At 40.3% G+C, this 13,827-nt stretch overlaps 1 protein-coding gene across 1 annotated transcript in view; it reads left to right on the top strand.

Moving 5' to 3' along the window:
* Positions 1-13,827, top strand: part of FBN1 (fibrillin 1) — a 139,924-nt gene that overhangs the window by 99,744 nt on the left and 26,353 nt on the right. Inside the window, exons 32-42 of the mRNA XM_057369896.1 lie at positions 5,029-5,151; positions 5,702-5,824; positions 7,591-7,716; positions 9,233-9,355; positions 9,914-10,036; positions 10,897-11,061; positions 11,254-11,322; positions 11,438-11,563; positions 12,864-12,986; positions 13,094-13,252; positions 13,710-13,781. Of these exons, the coding sequence (XP_057225879.1) occupies positions 5,029-5,151; positions 5,702-5,824; positions 7,591-7,716; positions 9,233-9,355; positions 9,914-10,036; positions 10,897-11,061; positions 11,254-11,322; positions 11,438-11,563; positions 12,864-12,986; positions 13,094-13,252; positions 13,710-13,781 (1,332 nt within the window). The remainder of the gene's footprint in view (positions 1-5,028; positions 5,152-5,701; positions 5,825-7,590; positions 7,717-9,232; positions 9,356-9,913; positions 10,037-10,896; positions 11,062-11,253; positions 11,323-11,437; positions 11,564-12,863; positions 12,987-13,093; positions 13,253-13,709; positions 13,782-13,827) is intronic.

Here is a 13,827-nt window from a genome sequence, read left to right as displayed (position 1 = left end):
AGGAACTTGGCTCTAGAGAAGTCAGACATCTGTTGCAGTGAAAGGAAGAGGTGAGCCTGTCATTTGCCCTCAGAAATAGAGCCATAATATTTTGTGACTTGTATAATGTGCTCTCTTCTCCATTATTAATGGTTTGTGGCCTTTAATAATACCTTACATTTCAAGSTTTCTTTGATGGCACAAAAGAATTCTGGTCCTGGTGAAGCATGTTTGCCCTCATGAATCTGGGAGCTGGCTGTGTCAGGCCAAGTACCAGAAGATAATGATATTGAGATGCTGCCCACCAAAGGGGGTGTTACAGGAGTGTGTTGGCACTACCCATCTGTCCAGCAATAACAACGCTGTGCCCCAGTGTGCTGATGATGTAAGGGTGGATAGCAGGGAAGAGATGAACTGTCCCATGTGAAACTCCAACAGATGCCTACAGTACAGTATGCTGAATAAAATCTGAGAGTGATTCCAAAAGAGAAAACAATTTTACTACTTCTATTCTGAAAGATCAGAATAGGGGATTTTTTTTCATTAATTTTTCTAGTTATATGAGCACCAAGTTGAATTTCACAGTCTTTCCCTTCTGAAAAGCCTTCGTTTTTCCTACCTGATTACATGGGCAGCAACCCAGGAGGAGGAAATGCCTTGTGACTTCCACCAGACGACTGGSCCTTGGGGAACTGGACCCAGGCTCGAAATACCAGTGAAACGTCAGTGCAATAAAATGCAGAGATACGCAGAGATTGCCAGAAAAATGTAAAAGTCAGAAAATGCTTAAGGGATTTGCATAATTCCTGACAAACAGTACTGATTTATAGGTGGAGTCTGAACTARATTCACAGTTTGCTAAGACCATTGAAGCCCAGTGAAACCTAATAGAAACTGGTACACAGAGTATCTAGAGGATTTCATGCCCAGTGATGAACATGTGAATTTTCTTCAGTTAATATTCTGTTCTATTGACYTGTTCAGATGCAAAGGAATGTTTCTAGAGTATATGTGAGGAAACAGTGACTTATTCCCRTGCTTCTCTCAGGGCAGCTTCAATGATCCACTTCCACACTGGGTAAGGATATATTGTGCAGATATTGACTGGCAGTTTCTTTTCTTTGGTTGCCACATTTTGCAAGCATAGTGCAAAGGGTGACAGGTATATATGATGTGTRTTTTTGCTGCACACAAATTGGCAACTCTGAAAATTTGTGCCACTATGATTGTGGGAGAGACGCTTTATTAATTGCCAAAGGCTTGAGAGAAAAAATATTTGTCCTAAGAAGAAAACTGAAGGAGCTAACAAAATAGGGTGACTGACAGTTTTTTTTTCCCCAGAGTGCTTGGGATTGTTATGATGTCAGACCTGCATATTATTTATCATGCGTATTCTCATCTGCTGTAGGCAGACAACTCCCTTAGTATTAATGGGAGTTGTGCAATTGCAAAGCTGAGAACATGTGTGCAGCAGCACTGGGGCACAGTGGGACTGGCTGAGGATGCAGTGTCAGTCTCTGACTGGAATGTCTTTATTTTCCTTGGCTTGTCACGGACTCATACTGGAGGCAGAGGGAGAAGGTTGATATAAATCAGTGACTCACTCCTTTACTCTTTAGTGAAAATCCCCATGAAGTCAGTGGGAATAGGCCATTATTGTGTGAAACCCTGACTTGAGGAGTGTCCTCGTGGGTGCTCTTTGGGTCATGATACCTTTACTCAGAGCGAGTAATGCCTTTGTCTTCAGACAATTAAACGAACGTAGCTGGAGTATTTGAAGGGTGTAGTACTGTTTGTACTGCCATGCAGACGGAACAGACTGGACTTGTGCTTTTATTAAAGATACTGAGTTAATTTTTCCCCTACAGAGCTCAACTTCTCTTTCTGTTTCTTTCTGTGAAGCCATAATTCAATACTTATGGCAATGTAAATCCATATTAAGCTCCAGTATAAGCAGGCATAAATTCCATTGATTTCAGTGCACCGCTTACACAGGACTATGTTTGGTCTGAGATCTCTTACTTTGGAAATAACTGCAGTGCCATAAATGTAGACTTATAACTCAGCAGCACAATGAAAGGAGAGAATAGGGATTATAGCAAAACAACATCTGAGTTAAATGCAGGTGAAAAGAAGTAAAATCTGGGATGAAGCCAGTGATGGTATTTTACATGCCTCAATCAGCTTTCATTTAAGCATCTGAAAACCTTTCCAWGATCATAGAAATAAGCAATGTCCTTTTAAAGATAGATGGTATTAGAGAATAGATTTTGCAATGCCTATTTGATCTTTACCCAGGCAAAAAAAAAACCATTCAAATCTATTGACATTTTTTTGCTGGAGAGAAGCTGAAAAGCTTTTTTATTCAAAGCAAATGGAATGGCATTCCATTCCATGGCATTCCATTCCATGGCATTCCATTCCATAGCATTCCAAAGCAACTGGCTGGTGCCTGATAAAGTTGGTCCCATTATAAATGCCTGTGTTTGGATATAGATTTATACTTGCAGCTTTCATCCCACAGAAGATTCTAAGCTAGGAGATGTTAGCAGGGGTTCTCAGGTACAATATGTCAGTGGGTCAGTGTGTGATGGGATGGAGTCCACAGTCACTTTTTGGAGAGTGGAAAATTTGGCTTGGGTTGTCTTAAATTTGAGCCTGAGCATGACTTCATTGCGGTGTAGCTGTTGCATGCAAGTTTCTGTTTGTGTTTGCTGGTGGTTTAAAAAAATTCTTGGCAGAAACCTCTCTACTGGCGATGGGGTTTTTTTTGTGGTGTTTTGTTGTGCTCTGCAGGGTATAAGGAAACTTGTGATTGTGTGTTTCAAAGCATCAAATAATCAAATACAGTGGAGTCTTAATGTTAGCCATRGTTTAACAGTTTGGGGTTTAAAATCATGTAAAGGTTAAAATATAGAGTGTTTGCCTCAGCTTTTTTATGTCAGTGTATACTGTAGCTGACCTCTCTAAATTCCTTTTAGTCTTTCCCTAAGCCAAAATAAGTTGCTTTTTTTTCTGGCCACCCTTAAGATTTTTGACAGACGCTAGTTTCCTGTTTAGGGTGATGTTATCTTCATGTGAGTTTCTGCACATGCTACAGGCAAATCTGCTCTGTGATTATTTGCTCCTGACCTTTTTTAAAAGTTTTTGAAAGTAAGTGTCCATTTGCATGTTTTCAGGCCTGTTGGTGGAGTCAACATTCATTAATGGTAGATTCCAGCTGCCAGATTTAGATCCATATCTCGACGTCAGCATTCAGATTGTGGGAATGCTCATGTCTGGGTTTTGGGTCAGAGTAATGCCTGACTTAGAAAGAGACTCAGAAAAGTGAGATTGGGCAAAATTCYACTTCAACAGACTTAAAAAACTCCAAAAAATTAAAAGCCAAACCACCAAAAAAAGAACCCAAACAACAAAAAAAAAAGACCAGGAAAAGCCCAAAATCTCAAGTACAAAAAACCCCAAGCAAGMACAAAACTCACCAAACAAGCACCCACCCTCCCAACCAGCAGTGGGTTTGGTTATTTTCTGGCCTTCAGTATTTAATTTTAGGATAATAGACAGATATTGTCTGCTTCTTGAATTCATGTGTTGCTTTTGTGGAAAGGCAAAACATGTGTACAGGGCATAGTGAAAGGACACAGCCTTTTGTCTAGAGAAGWGTGGACAGAAAAATCCTAAGAAAGTGTTGTGGAGGAAATGGTTAAGATTATACCTGGACACTTTCCCCAAAATCTGCACAATCTTGCACTCTTTAAAGAGCTAATTTTTTTAGGTAAAATCATAGGGAAATTCAACTCTGATTTTGGGGCAGAGAATCCCAAAGGTTGTTACATGTTTGATGGCTGATGCCTTTTCTTAATCATCTTCTTGAGAAGGGTTTCAGCTGGGTTTTGTCTGTGGAATCGTGTAGAGTTTGGGAGCTGGTTTTCCCTTTCCATCAGCTGTTTTACAGAGGGAGATGATTGGCTTACAGCAACATCAAAGACACCTGGGAGGGCTAAAAAGGTGGATATCAGTTTTAAGTGGTTTGATGTGARCTCTAGATAYGTTACATCCTGCATGGAAGTAAAGYACAGTTCGAGACCTCAGTTACAGAAAATACTGTAAAATCCATAGCTCAGATGTACAAGAAAATTCCAACCAGTTTTGTTTTAATTWTCAGTAGTAATTTCTGAAAACTTTGAGTTTATACATTCTCCATACTTACATGGGGCATTAATAATGTTTTGTGAGAAAGAAGAATGGAGTTCACTTTGTTTTTTGCAGCCTATACATTTTGACATTGCCAGAAATGCCCAGAAATAAAGATAAGGTGAAAATAGCAAGTACTGAAATAGAATGTGCTGGCATGAATGTGCATGTTGAAGACTGGATAACTTGCTGCCTAGTGTCTCCAAGGATGCTGACTTTTTTCTGCTGTGTTAGGTTTCCTGAGTTGCTAATAGACTGTGTGCCCAMTGAGCCCCTCAGCTGTCATGTTAAATACTGGGGTACAGCCTGTGCTCCACAGCCTCTGGCYAAGCAGAACCTGCTGCATTCACTGCCTGGGGATAATCCATGGGGTATCTGGCCAGTGGTGGCTAGCTGTGTTCATCAGCATCCCTGCAGATCCGTGGGGCCTGTGGGAGTGCTGCATTCCAGGAGTCCCTGGGCAGAAGAGTTCCCTCTGAGCCTTCCTGGCAGACTGTGCAATGCAGAGCCACCAGTGCAGTCCCYCTCTGGGGACTCTGCCTATCGCTGCAGGCTGGCTACACTGGGAAAGCTGACTTCTGAGTTACTGCTTTCCTTCCTCAACTGCAGAAGCCGTGCTTCAAATGCCTGTCAGAAAAGGTAGGTAGTGGGGCAGCACACTTTAAATATGCTACCAGCTTCTTTGCTTCTCTTTGTCGTGMTTTTCTCTTCAGCTTCCTTTTAAAATGTCACATTGTAAAGAAATGCGGGCTTGCTTTCATGTTCACTTTGTCTTTCTTGAGAAATTCCAGTGTCAGTTACCTGGAGATGTGAAAGTGTGTTCCATGAGCTCCTCAAACATCTCTGTTTTTACAGATATCAATGAGTGTGAAATCGGAGCCCACAACTGCGACAGACAYGCCATATGTACCAACACAGCAGGAAGCTTCAAATGTAGCTGCAGCCCAGGCTGGATTGGAAATGGTATCAAGTGCACAGGTGAGGGTCTTACCCATTTGTATTCATTTGTAAGGTCAAACCACAACGGGGTTGTAGCAATTCTGAAAAAAAGCAATGCCACACCTATAAATTGAGAAGACAAACGGTAATTGAACTTGTTAGGTCGATTTGACACGATCTGTTGGAGGACAAATCTCCACCATGGTAACTGTGAAATCAGCATGAGCTCATATTTGGCTTGTGAAACGATGAGAAAGAACAGACTGGACCATGGAGAGAGATGCTTTGTGCTTGAGGGCAGCTGATGGGAGGCAGTGAGAGGCCTCCTGGTGCTCCCCATGAAAACAAGGTACACGTCTTGCACTGGGTGCCCTGGAGCTTCCTCAGTCACAKTTACCATGTCAAACTTCTTTGATGGGCTGCAAATATGCTGTTCCCCACTTTTTTAGTCAGATGGCCACACATCTGTGTGGGTTTCATTATGGAAGATTTAAAGTAGWCTTTCTGTGTGTCATACACTGTTTTAAGTTTGTCTTTGTGTGTGCTTTTTTAACTTAYGTTCTTTTTTTCCTTTTTTATTATTTTAAAGATCTGGATGAGTGCTCCAAYGGAACACACATGTGCAGCCCACATGCTGACTGCAAGAACACGATGGGTTCTTACCGCTGCCTGTGTAAAGAAGGTTACACTGGGGATGGCTTCACTTGCACAGGTGAGATGATCTCCAGTGCAACCTAATTTAGCCTAAAATTCAATACACAAAAATAGCTTTTAAACATTTGAACTTACTCATTAATGTGTCATCATCCATTGTGCTCCCCTTCTCCCAGGTTGCCATAGCTTAAAAGAATATATTATACATATATATACATATATATTATGTATATATTATACATAGTCCAAATAATTCCCTTTTTTCACTTCATAAAATGCAATTTTTCATTGAGCTTTTCTTGTTAGTTGAAGTGAGTGGCAAAATTACTAAAACAATACTTGATTATATAATTTGGCTAGTTAGTAAACTAGTCCATTGGCTACTCACCTTAATCCTCAAATAATAGGGCATATGCATCAAAATTATTTCATAAAATTACCTAAAAATATTTGTCCTTTTTTACAAGGGAGTGTGTCGTGTCTGTCTTCTTTACTCCATCATCCTGAGAGATGGTGTCAGGATGCAGTGCTGGCATGGAGAGTGAAGTAGCTGCTTCTGAAACCTCATTTTATAAACTGTAAATGAGATTATAAAACCTTGCTAAAGAGATGTTTCCCACCCACACTTCAGTCTTCTGCTTTGAAGAACAGATTAGCTCATGTGTGCTTAGTCATCAGGAGCCCTGCTCTGCACTGAAGTTTCAGTGTGGCTGGAGATGCTCAGTGGAGGGTGATGCTTTGGGAGCAGAGCCATGTGTCAGGCAGCTGATGGGCCAGGTTTTCAGCTGGGSCAAATCAACTACAGCAGGTTTTTAGGGCATCTGTGAATCTGGCTGATCAGGCTTAAGGCTGAATTTGAATCTTTCCAAATTCTGAATGGACCCTGGAATTCTGTTTAGTTCTTTCTGTGTAATTTTATCTTGGATCTGATTTGGCTTCCTCAGTGGCCTTCCTAACCCAGTGCTCTTTGTGAATTTCCTATATGATGATTTCCAGGAGTCTGTAGGCTACACCCTTCAGATGAAGTGCTTACAGAGTGTCTGCAGTCAATAAAACATTCTGKTTTTTATTTGGATACTTTATTGTTTGTGAATCCAAGAGGTGTCTGGGACTCAAACTAGAGCACTCAAATGTTCTGTAAATCCTCTGCCAAAGTGTGCAGTGTGCAGCATTCCCCCTGGTAGGTGCTTTTTGATTTACCAGCCATGGACTTTTCAAAATTCATGCTGCCAGCCAGACTCTGTTGCAATAAGTAGGTGTTTTTGTGATGTGTAACATTTCAGCTAGAGAGTAAGAGCCATGAGCTATCTGAAGGTGAGTGGAGTCCAGTAGCAAGGCTGTTTTTCTCATCAGCTGTTAACCTGCAGTTTAATTTTGATGAAGTTCTTTTCATGCCACTTTTTGCCAGTGTTTTGATGTTTGGCGTGAAGAACTGCCTATTACCTTATGCTTGCTTATTGCATAGTAAACTTCTTTTTTTTTCCCAATTACAGCTTCTAAGCTTTGTCATAATAGAAACAGTAACTATAATAAATTTCACGTGCACATTCTGAGTCTAAATTTGACCCTGTGTACTGCCTCCAATTGTTATTAACTGTAGCTACTTTAGGAGTCTGGGCCTCTCTGATTTTCCTTTTGATTAGAAACTGTATTTTCAACATGTTAGTAATATACAGAGCTGTTATATGTGCCTCTGCACATAACACACACAGTATTCAGATATAATAGAATAATTAGAATGCTTAGAACACCACATGCTTCAGCTGAAATGTTGGTGAGAAAACCATCTTTACTGCTAACTTGCAATATCCCTTCYTTTTGCAGACCTCGATGAATGCTCAGAAAACTTGAATCTCTGTGAAAATGGGCAGTGCCTCAATGCCCCTGGAGGGTACCGCTGTGAATGTGATATGGGATTTTTGCCAAGTGTAGATGGGAAAGCATGTGAAGGTAAATCTTTGTAAGCTTTAAACAACATTCAACAAAGTYTGCCTTAATAGTATTTTATGTTTCCATTTTTTACAGTGGATTGCTGTTGTGGTTGTATTGAGAACTGCATGAAAATTTTCAGTAGTAGTTGCTTTTTTTGCAGTTTATACATTTATTATGGACCTTTAGGTGTTCATCTACCTGCTGTAGATAAGGAGAACAGCTTTTCAAAGGCCTGTCTTATTTTTGTGTCCAATTGGTGATCCAAATGGTACGGATAGCTGCCATTTCTTCTTCATCGCTTATGTAATTTTATTCATAACACTTAAAGAGAAAAAGTTGTTGCTTTGCATTGGTGTGTATGAAGCTGAAAAACAGTGACTGGTAGCCAATACAATGCACATGCTTTGAAGGGCTTCTGTGAGGTACAGAAYCAGAGTGTAAAGCCTTGAAAAAGTTTATATGACCACAAAAAGAAAATTTCCTACATGACTGTTCAGTTTTGAAAGAGCTGTCAGTTAACATAAGAGCTTTGCATATGCAAAGATTCAAAACGATCAATAAACAATCAAATTATCCTGTTACCAACATGATTAAGGTCATATATTTGWCTTGAACATTTGAAATCCTCATTTGATATAACACTAATCAGTGTTATAGTCAGTCAAGAAAATGCTGTGTTATCATCTGACATAGTAATGTAGCAACTGGTATTTGATGGAGTTCATAAGTACATCACTATAAATAGGATCTTTCCCCTTGAAAAGTGTTCTGTGTATTTTTTAATAATCTACCAAGTGAAATAATTTGAAAGTGAACTTTTCTTTAAACTAAACCAATATTAGGTTTCACAACRTTTCATGAAACAATTTACTTTCAAACCTTTTAGCTAAGTTTAAATAGCTTTTATAGAGCCTAGGTCCTGTTGCTAAAACCTTTCCTTCATGTCTCAGATGTGTACACTAAATGCAGTATTTTAAGGTCCTTTGTAAACACACACATTTTTATTGTTTCAAATTAGTTGTTCTCTGTGCAGTCCATGTGGCATTCAGGACATACTGAATCAGACTTAGTAATTTGGAGAAGAGGCACAAAAATGCCTTCTTGCCAAACTTTAGATTTGTTAAATGCAGAAACTTGAAGATGAACACGAAGTTCACCTCTGGGCACAGGTTTTTTCCTTGCTGGTGCCCAGCTTTCTGAAGATGACTGCTGATTTATAATATACTTACTTTTAATAAGGCATATCTTCTGCTGTGTTTAATATTGCTACTTGTCAGATTAGCCCACTAATAAGCTGGGATTGTTTCTGGCATAGCTTCCAGAGATATTGGAAGGAGCCTTTTTGCCAAAAAACCCGTTAGGATTAGGTTCCTTGGGCTCCAACATAAATCTTCCATGTTACTTTTTCTTGTCTTACACGGTGTGCAGAAGGTGTTGTCTTCCAGATCCAAGCAGCTGAACATTTGCAGTTCTCTGTCTATGTCTCAAGAAGATAAGGAARGCTCATATTTTTCCCCTCCTGTTCCTTAATCAGATATTGATGAGTGCTCACTTCCCAACATCTGTGTCTAYGGTACTTGTCATAACCTCCCTGGACTTTTCCGATGTGAGTGTGAAGTGGGCTACGAGYTGGACAGAAGTGGTGGGAACTGCACAGGTAAAACTGAACAACATGCTTTTTATTCTTCTGTTAGTGCCATAGTCAGCTCCTTAGGGAATTCTTATAAGAAGCTGTTTAAATCAAACTGGATATAGGAAAATGTAGATTTCCCTACTGTATAACACAGGATTCTGCATACCTTTTTTATGCTCCTCTTGACCATTTTTTGTCAACTTCTGATATCCCCTTAAGAAGGGRAAAAACAGATCAGAGTGAACCCCTCTGGCAGAGATGAGTTGTGCTTTGTACARTACTTCACAGTACTGGATGGTGAGCTGTGGTCTTGTCTTGTATTTTTCCCTTAAGTAGTTTTTTTGTACTTTATGTGAATCTTGTTCATAGACTGATGTTTTCCAGGAATTTTTTTTTCTATGAAATGATAAACTCATCTCAGACTACTGCTCTTCTAAAATGCCCATTTCTTTTTTAGAGTATTTTGGAGATCAGTATCTTGTAGCTAATGGATTTGTGATCGTTACCATATGGTACCTGATATATCCATGGTTTTCAGTGCCCTTGGATGTTTGCTTCCCATGTGCTGTTTTTTTCTTGCAGATGTTAATGAATGTGCAGATCCTACAACCTGCATTAGTGGCACGTGTATCAACACTGCTGGCAGTTACACCTGTGAGTGCCCTCCTGACTTTGAGCTGAATCCCACCCGAGTTGGATGTGTTGGTAAGGGACCACTCCTTGTGTTATTTACTAGTGCAGTTCCATGGAGTAACTGCAAGCCAAACTGCTTAGGAATAAATTCCCAGGTCATGGGAAAGGACTTGATCAGGCTCTTCAATTCCCATCCCACTGCCCCTGGCTTGGGAATTGTAATAGGGCAGCAGGAGAATGTCCAGAGTTGAAGCAGCATGCCAGCAGTCCCCTGGTGCCAGAACCAACCCCTTGGGGCTTGTTAGAGCTGKCCACGCTTTACAGCAGGCAGGAGACTATTTTAAATTTCAACAAACTTAAACCCACATCCAGCTGGCCCCAAGATGGCAGGCAAATGAAGCTGTGGCATGAAGCCACCCATGCTCTTGGAGCACTGAGTACGCTTGGCTAGGTGCAGCCTCATAACCAGTGGAAATACTCTTGTATTAGGCTCCAACTGCTTAGTAATCCTAATTTTTTTTGTTTTGTTTGTTTAAGACTGTTTGTAATTGTCAAATTCAAATGTGTTTGAAATTCCTAACATTTAGTAGATGCTTTCATGCTTGTAAGCCTTGAGTAGAGGAGAAAACAGTGATGTCTGGAACTGGAAGGATGTATAAATGTAGGGGAAATGTAAATGAAAATGAGAAAAAGCCTGGCTGAACTGCCCTTGGTCACRACGAGTAAATTTCCTACTTTATGAGAAATCCAACAAAGCCAAGTAATGGGGTACCAACAACCTACCTAAGTGGGAAATGCTGGGCCCCCCTGGGCAACACTGCTTTGGTGTCCTGCAAGAAACAGGAGCCCTCTCTAGGTATCCCACAGCCTGGGAGGATGTGTTGTTTTGCTCTCTCCTAAGATGTGTTTGTCTTTTTGTGCATTGTGAACAGATACACGATCTGGCAACTGTTACCTGGACATCAAAACCCGGGGAGACAAYGGGGGCACCTTCTGCAGCAATGAGATTGGAGTGGGTGTTTCCAAGGCCTCCTGCTGCTGCTCTCTGGGCAAAGCCTGGGGAGTTCCCTGTGAGCACTGCCCGCTGGTGAACACAAGTAAGTCTGCTTTTCCTTGTTTAAACASAGCAATGGAATAGCAGTTGATGTTACAGAATAAAACCTAATGTCTCTAGTGGTCAGTTTGTAATTTTATGKTTCAATTATCTGTAATAATCAAATGCATTTTCAAAAACAGTTGTGCTGAAAATGTTTCTGCTATCATATGCTCATAATCTATTTTTTTTTCAGCTGAATATAAGGTCCTTTGCCCTGGAGGGGAAGGATTCCGACCAAACCCTATTACAGTTATATTAGAAGGTAATGTTTGCAATTTCCTATATTCACATATCTGAAATTGTGAAACTCTATACTGAGGTGTTTTTTTTTTTTTCATGGAAAATATGAATGAAATATTTATGTGGTTTTTTGACAGATATTGATGAATGTCAGGAACTGCCTGGACTTTGCCAAGGAGGAAAATGTATTAATACATTTGGTAGCTTCCAGTGTCAGTGTCCATCTGGGTACTACTTGAATGAAGAGACTCGAGTGTGTGATGGTAAGTAGCTTTCACTTAAGCAGTCTTCTGCTTTATTCTTTGAAACTAGTGACAGATCAATATGCAGAGAATTAATCTTTCCTTGAAAAGGAGCATAATCAGACTAAGCAGTGTAAAGCTTTAGGGTGGGAAAATTGAGCAAGTAGAAGTCTTACGTTGAGTGAGTGAAAATTCCTTCTTGAGCATGTTGAAATATATATAAGTTYTTGTTTAAAATGATCAGATTTTGATCAAAACCAGAACACCCAGCAATTTTTTCTGTAAGTAAAATATAATTTGCTAACTGGCTATAAAAAATAGCCAGTTGGAAATGGGCAGTGAAATAAACAGTTAGATAAAAAAAACCAAACTTCCCCTATGAATCTGGTGAGCTGGTGTGTCTCTATTTTTTTCACTGCGTTTTTCACTCCTGCTGATCCAATGGCCAAGTGAAAATATTGGTTGWACTGCAAAACATTTTCCTTTCCATAGCAGAGTCAGTAGTACATGTCGCATTATATGCCATCTCAGGGTGTACTGGATATAAAGCCTTAAACAACCCATCACGTTCTAAAATTTCCCATTTTCCAGGCTATCTTCAGTCTTCCAGATTGGTAATAATGTTAATATAGTACCTATCATGTGCAAAACACTGTTGAAGTACAAAACCACTCAGGTCCTAAATTAATACTGAACCGAAGGGCTTCATCCATATTCATCATTCGGTGCTTCATCACCAAAGTGCTGATGTAGCTCAACAGATGTTGAATAGTGTGTCAAACATACTCTAAAATTGTAAGGCTGGGAAATATTTCTGAACTTTTGGGGACTGAGGTGTTTTGGGTATTATGTTGTGTTTGGTTTTGGTTAGATTGTTTAAACAAAACTCAGTCTCTTGATGAAGTAAATATGACATCTTGTGTTGGGAAAGTTGCTCACTTTCCTGAGTCAGGTAAYGCTCAGTGGGAACTCCACAGGGAACCATTTTGGTTCTTTTCCAGATCTAAGAATCTAGTATGGGTGAGATCCTCAAATACTATTTTYGTGCATCAGGTGGAAAAGCCAAATTGCTGTTTCTGAGCTATCCAAACCTATCAAGAGTCCCCATCTTTGTATCACAGCTGGGCTTTCCATGGGCACCTGTGCCACTGCATCCTTCTGTGTGGCTTCAGTCCCCTATTATCTTCCTTAGAGTCCCTTCAGCTCTTCTCTGCTAATACCTTCCTACCTCAGGCATGGCTAAGACATTTTAGTTCTTAGAAGCACAACAAGAAAGCTTCTGAAGTGACCACTGACTCACTGYGTATTTGTTCTCTTCTAGATGTGAACGAGTGTGAAACACCTGGCATTTGTGGACCTGGCACGTGTTACAACACTGTTGGGAACTACACCTGCATCTGTCCTCCTGATTACATGCAAGTCAATGGAGGAAACAACTGCATGGGTATGTGCTGGGCTTTCTTTGAAGCTTTATCTCACTGCATTGGGCCAGGAAGATCATCTTCCCTAAGAATTGCCTGCATTGCCCTGAGGTTTTCTTCATTTCCACAGATATGAGAAGAAGTCTGTGTTACAGAAATTACTACGCTGACAATCAAACCTGTGATGGTGAGCTGCTCTTCAACATGACCAAGAAAATGTGCTGCTGTTCCTACAACATTGGACGTGCATGGAATAAGCCTTGTGAGCAGTGTCCTATCCCGAGCACAGGTACATTTTCACATTGCAGAGCCATCTGAAAGCCTTGATTAGATCATAATCACTATCAGTGACTGTAACACCATTAGAGATGTTATGTCTTTTTCTGCTCTTGAATGTCTAACATGAAGGGATTGGTTGCTTCTTTGACCTGGAGATGATCAGCCCTAGTCACRATGAAGGCATATATGGGGCCATTTGTGTCCAGGCTGCTGAGYTGTGCCTCTCTTGTGCCAGTTTCACTGTCTCCCAGACTTCATGCTCTATATTGATTAATCCATCACTTTGCAAATGCTTGCTGATCCAGTGTTGAGGCACTGACCAACATTTTTTTGGTATTGCTTCAACAAATGTGTGCCCTGCAGGTGCTGAAAGAGTAGAAGAATTCTCGTGGCTAGAGGATATGATGCATTTATGATTGTTGATTAATTCCAAATGCTTTAATGACTACTTTGTTTTCCTGTTGCAGATGAATTCTCCACACTCTGTGGAAGTCAAAGGCCTGGCTTCTTCATTGACATTTATACAGGATTACCAGTTGGTAAGTTGTAATTTATGTTTTGAACTAAATTCCATGCTATCTCTGC

The sequence above is a fragment of the Malurus melanocephalus genome, unplaced genomic scaffold, assembly GCF_030028575.1.
Source record: "Malurus melanocephalus ecotype Western Australia unplaced genomic scaffold, MMel_1.1 scaffold_116, whole genome shotgun sequence".
Taxonomy (NCBI): domain Eukaryota; kingdom Metazoa; phylum Chordata; class Aves; order Passeriformes; family Maluridae; genus Malurus; species Malurus melanocephalus.
This window is presented reverse-complemented; position numbering and strand designations above follow the sequence as displayed.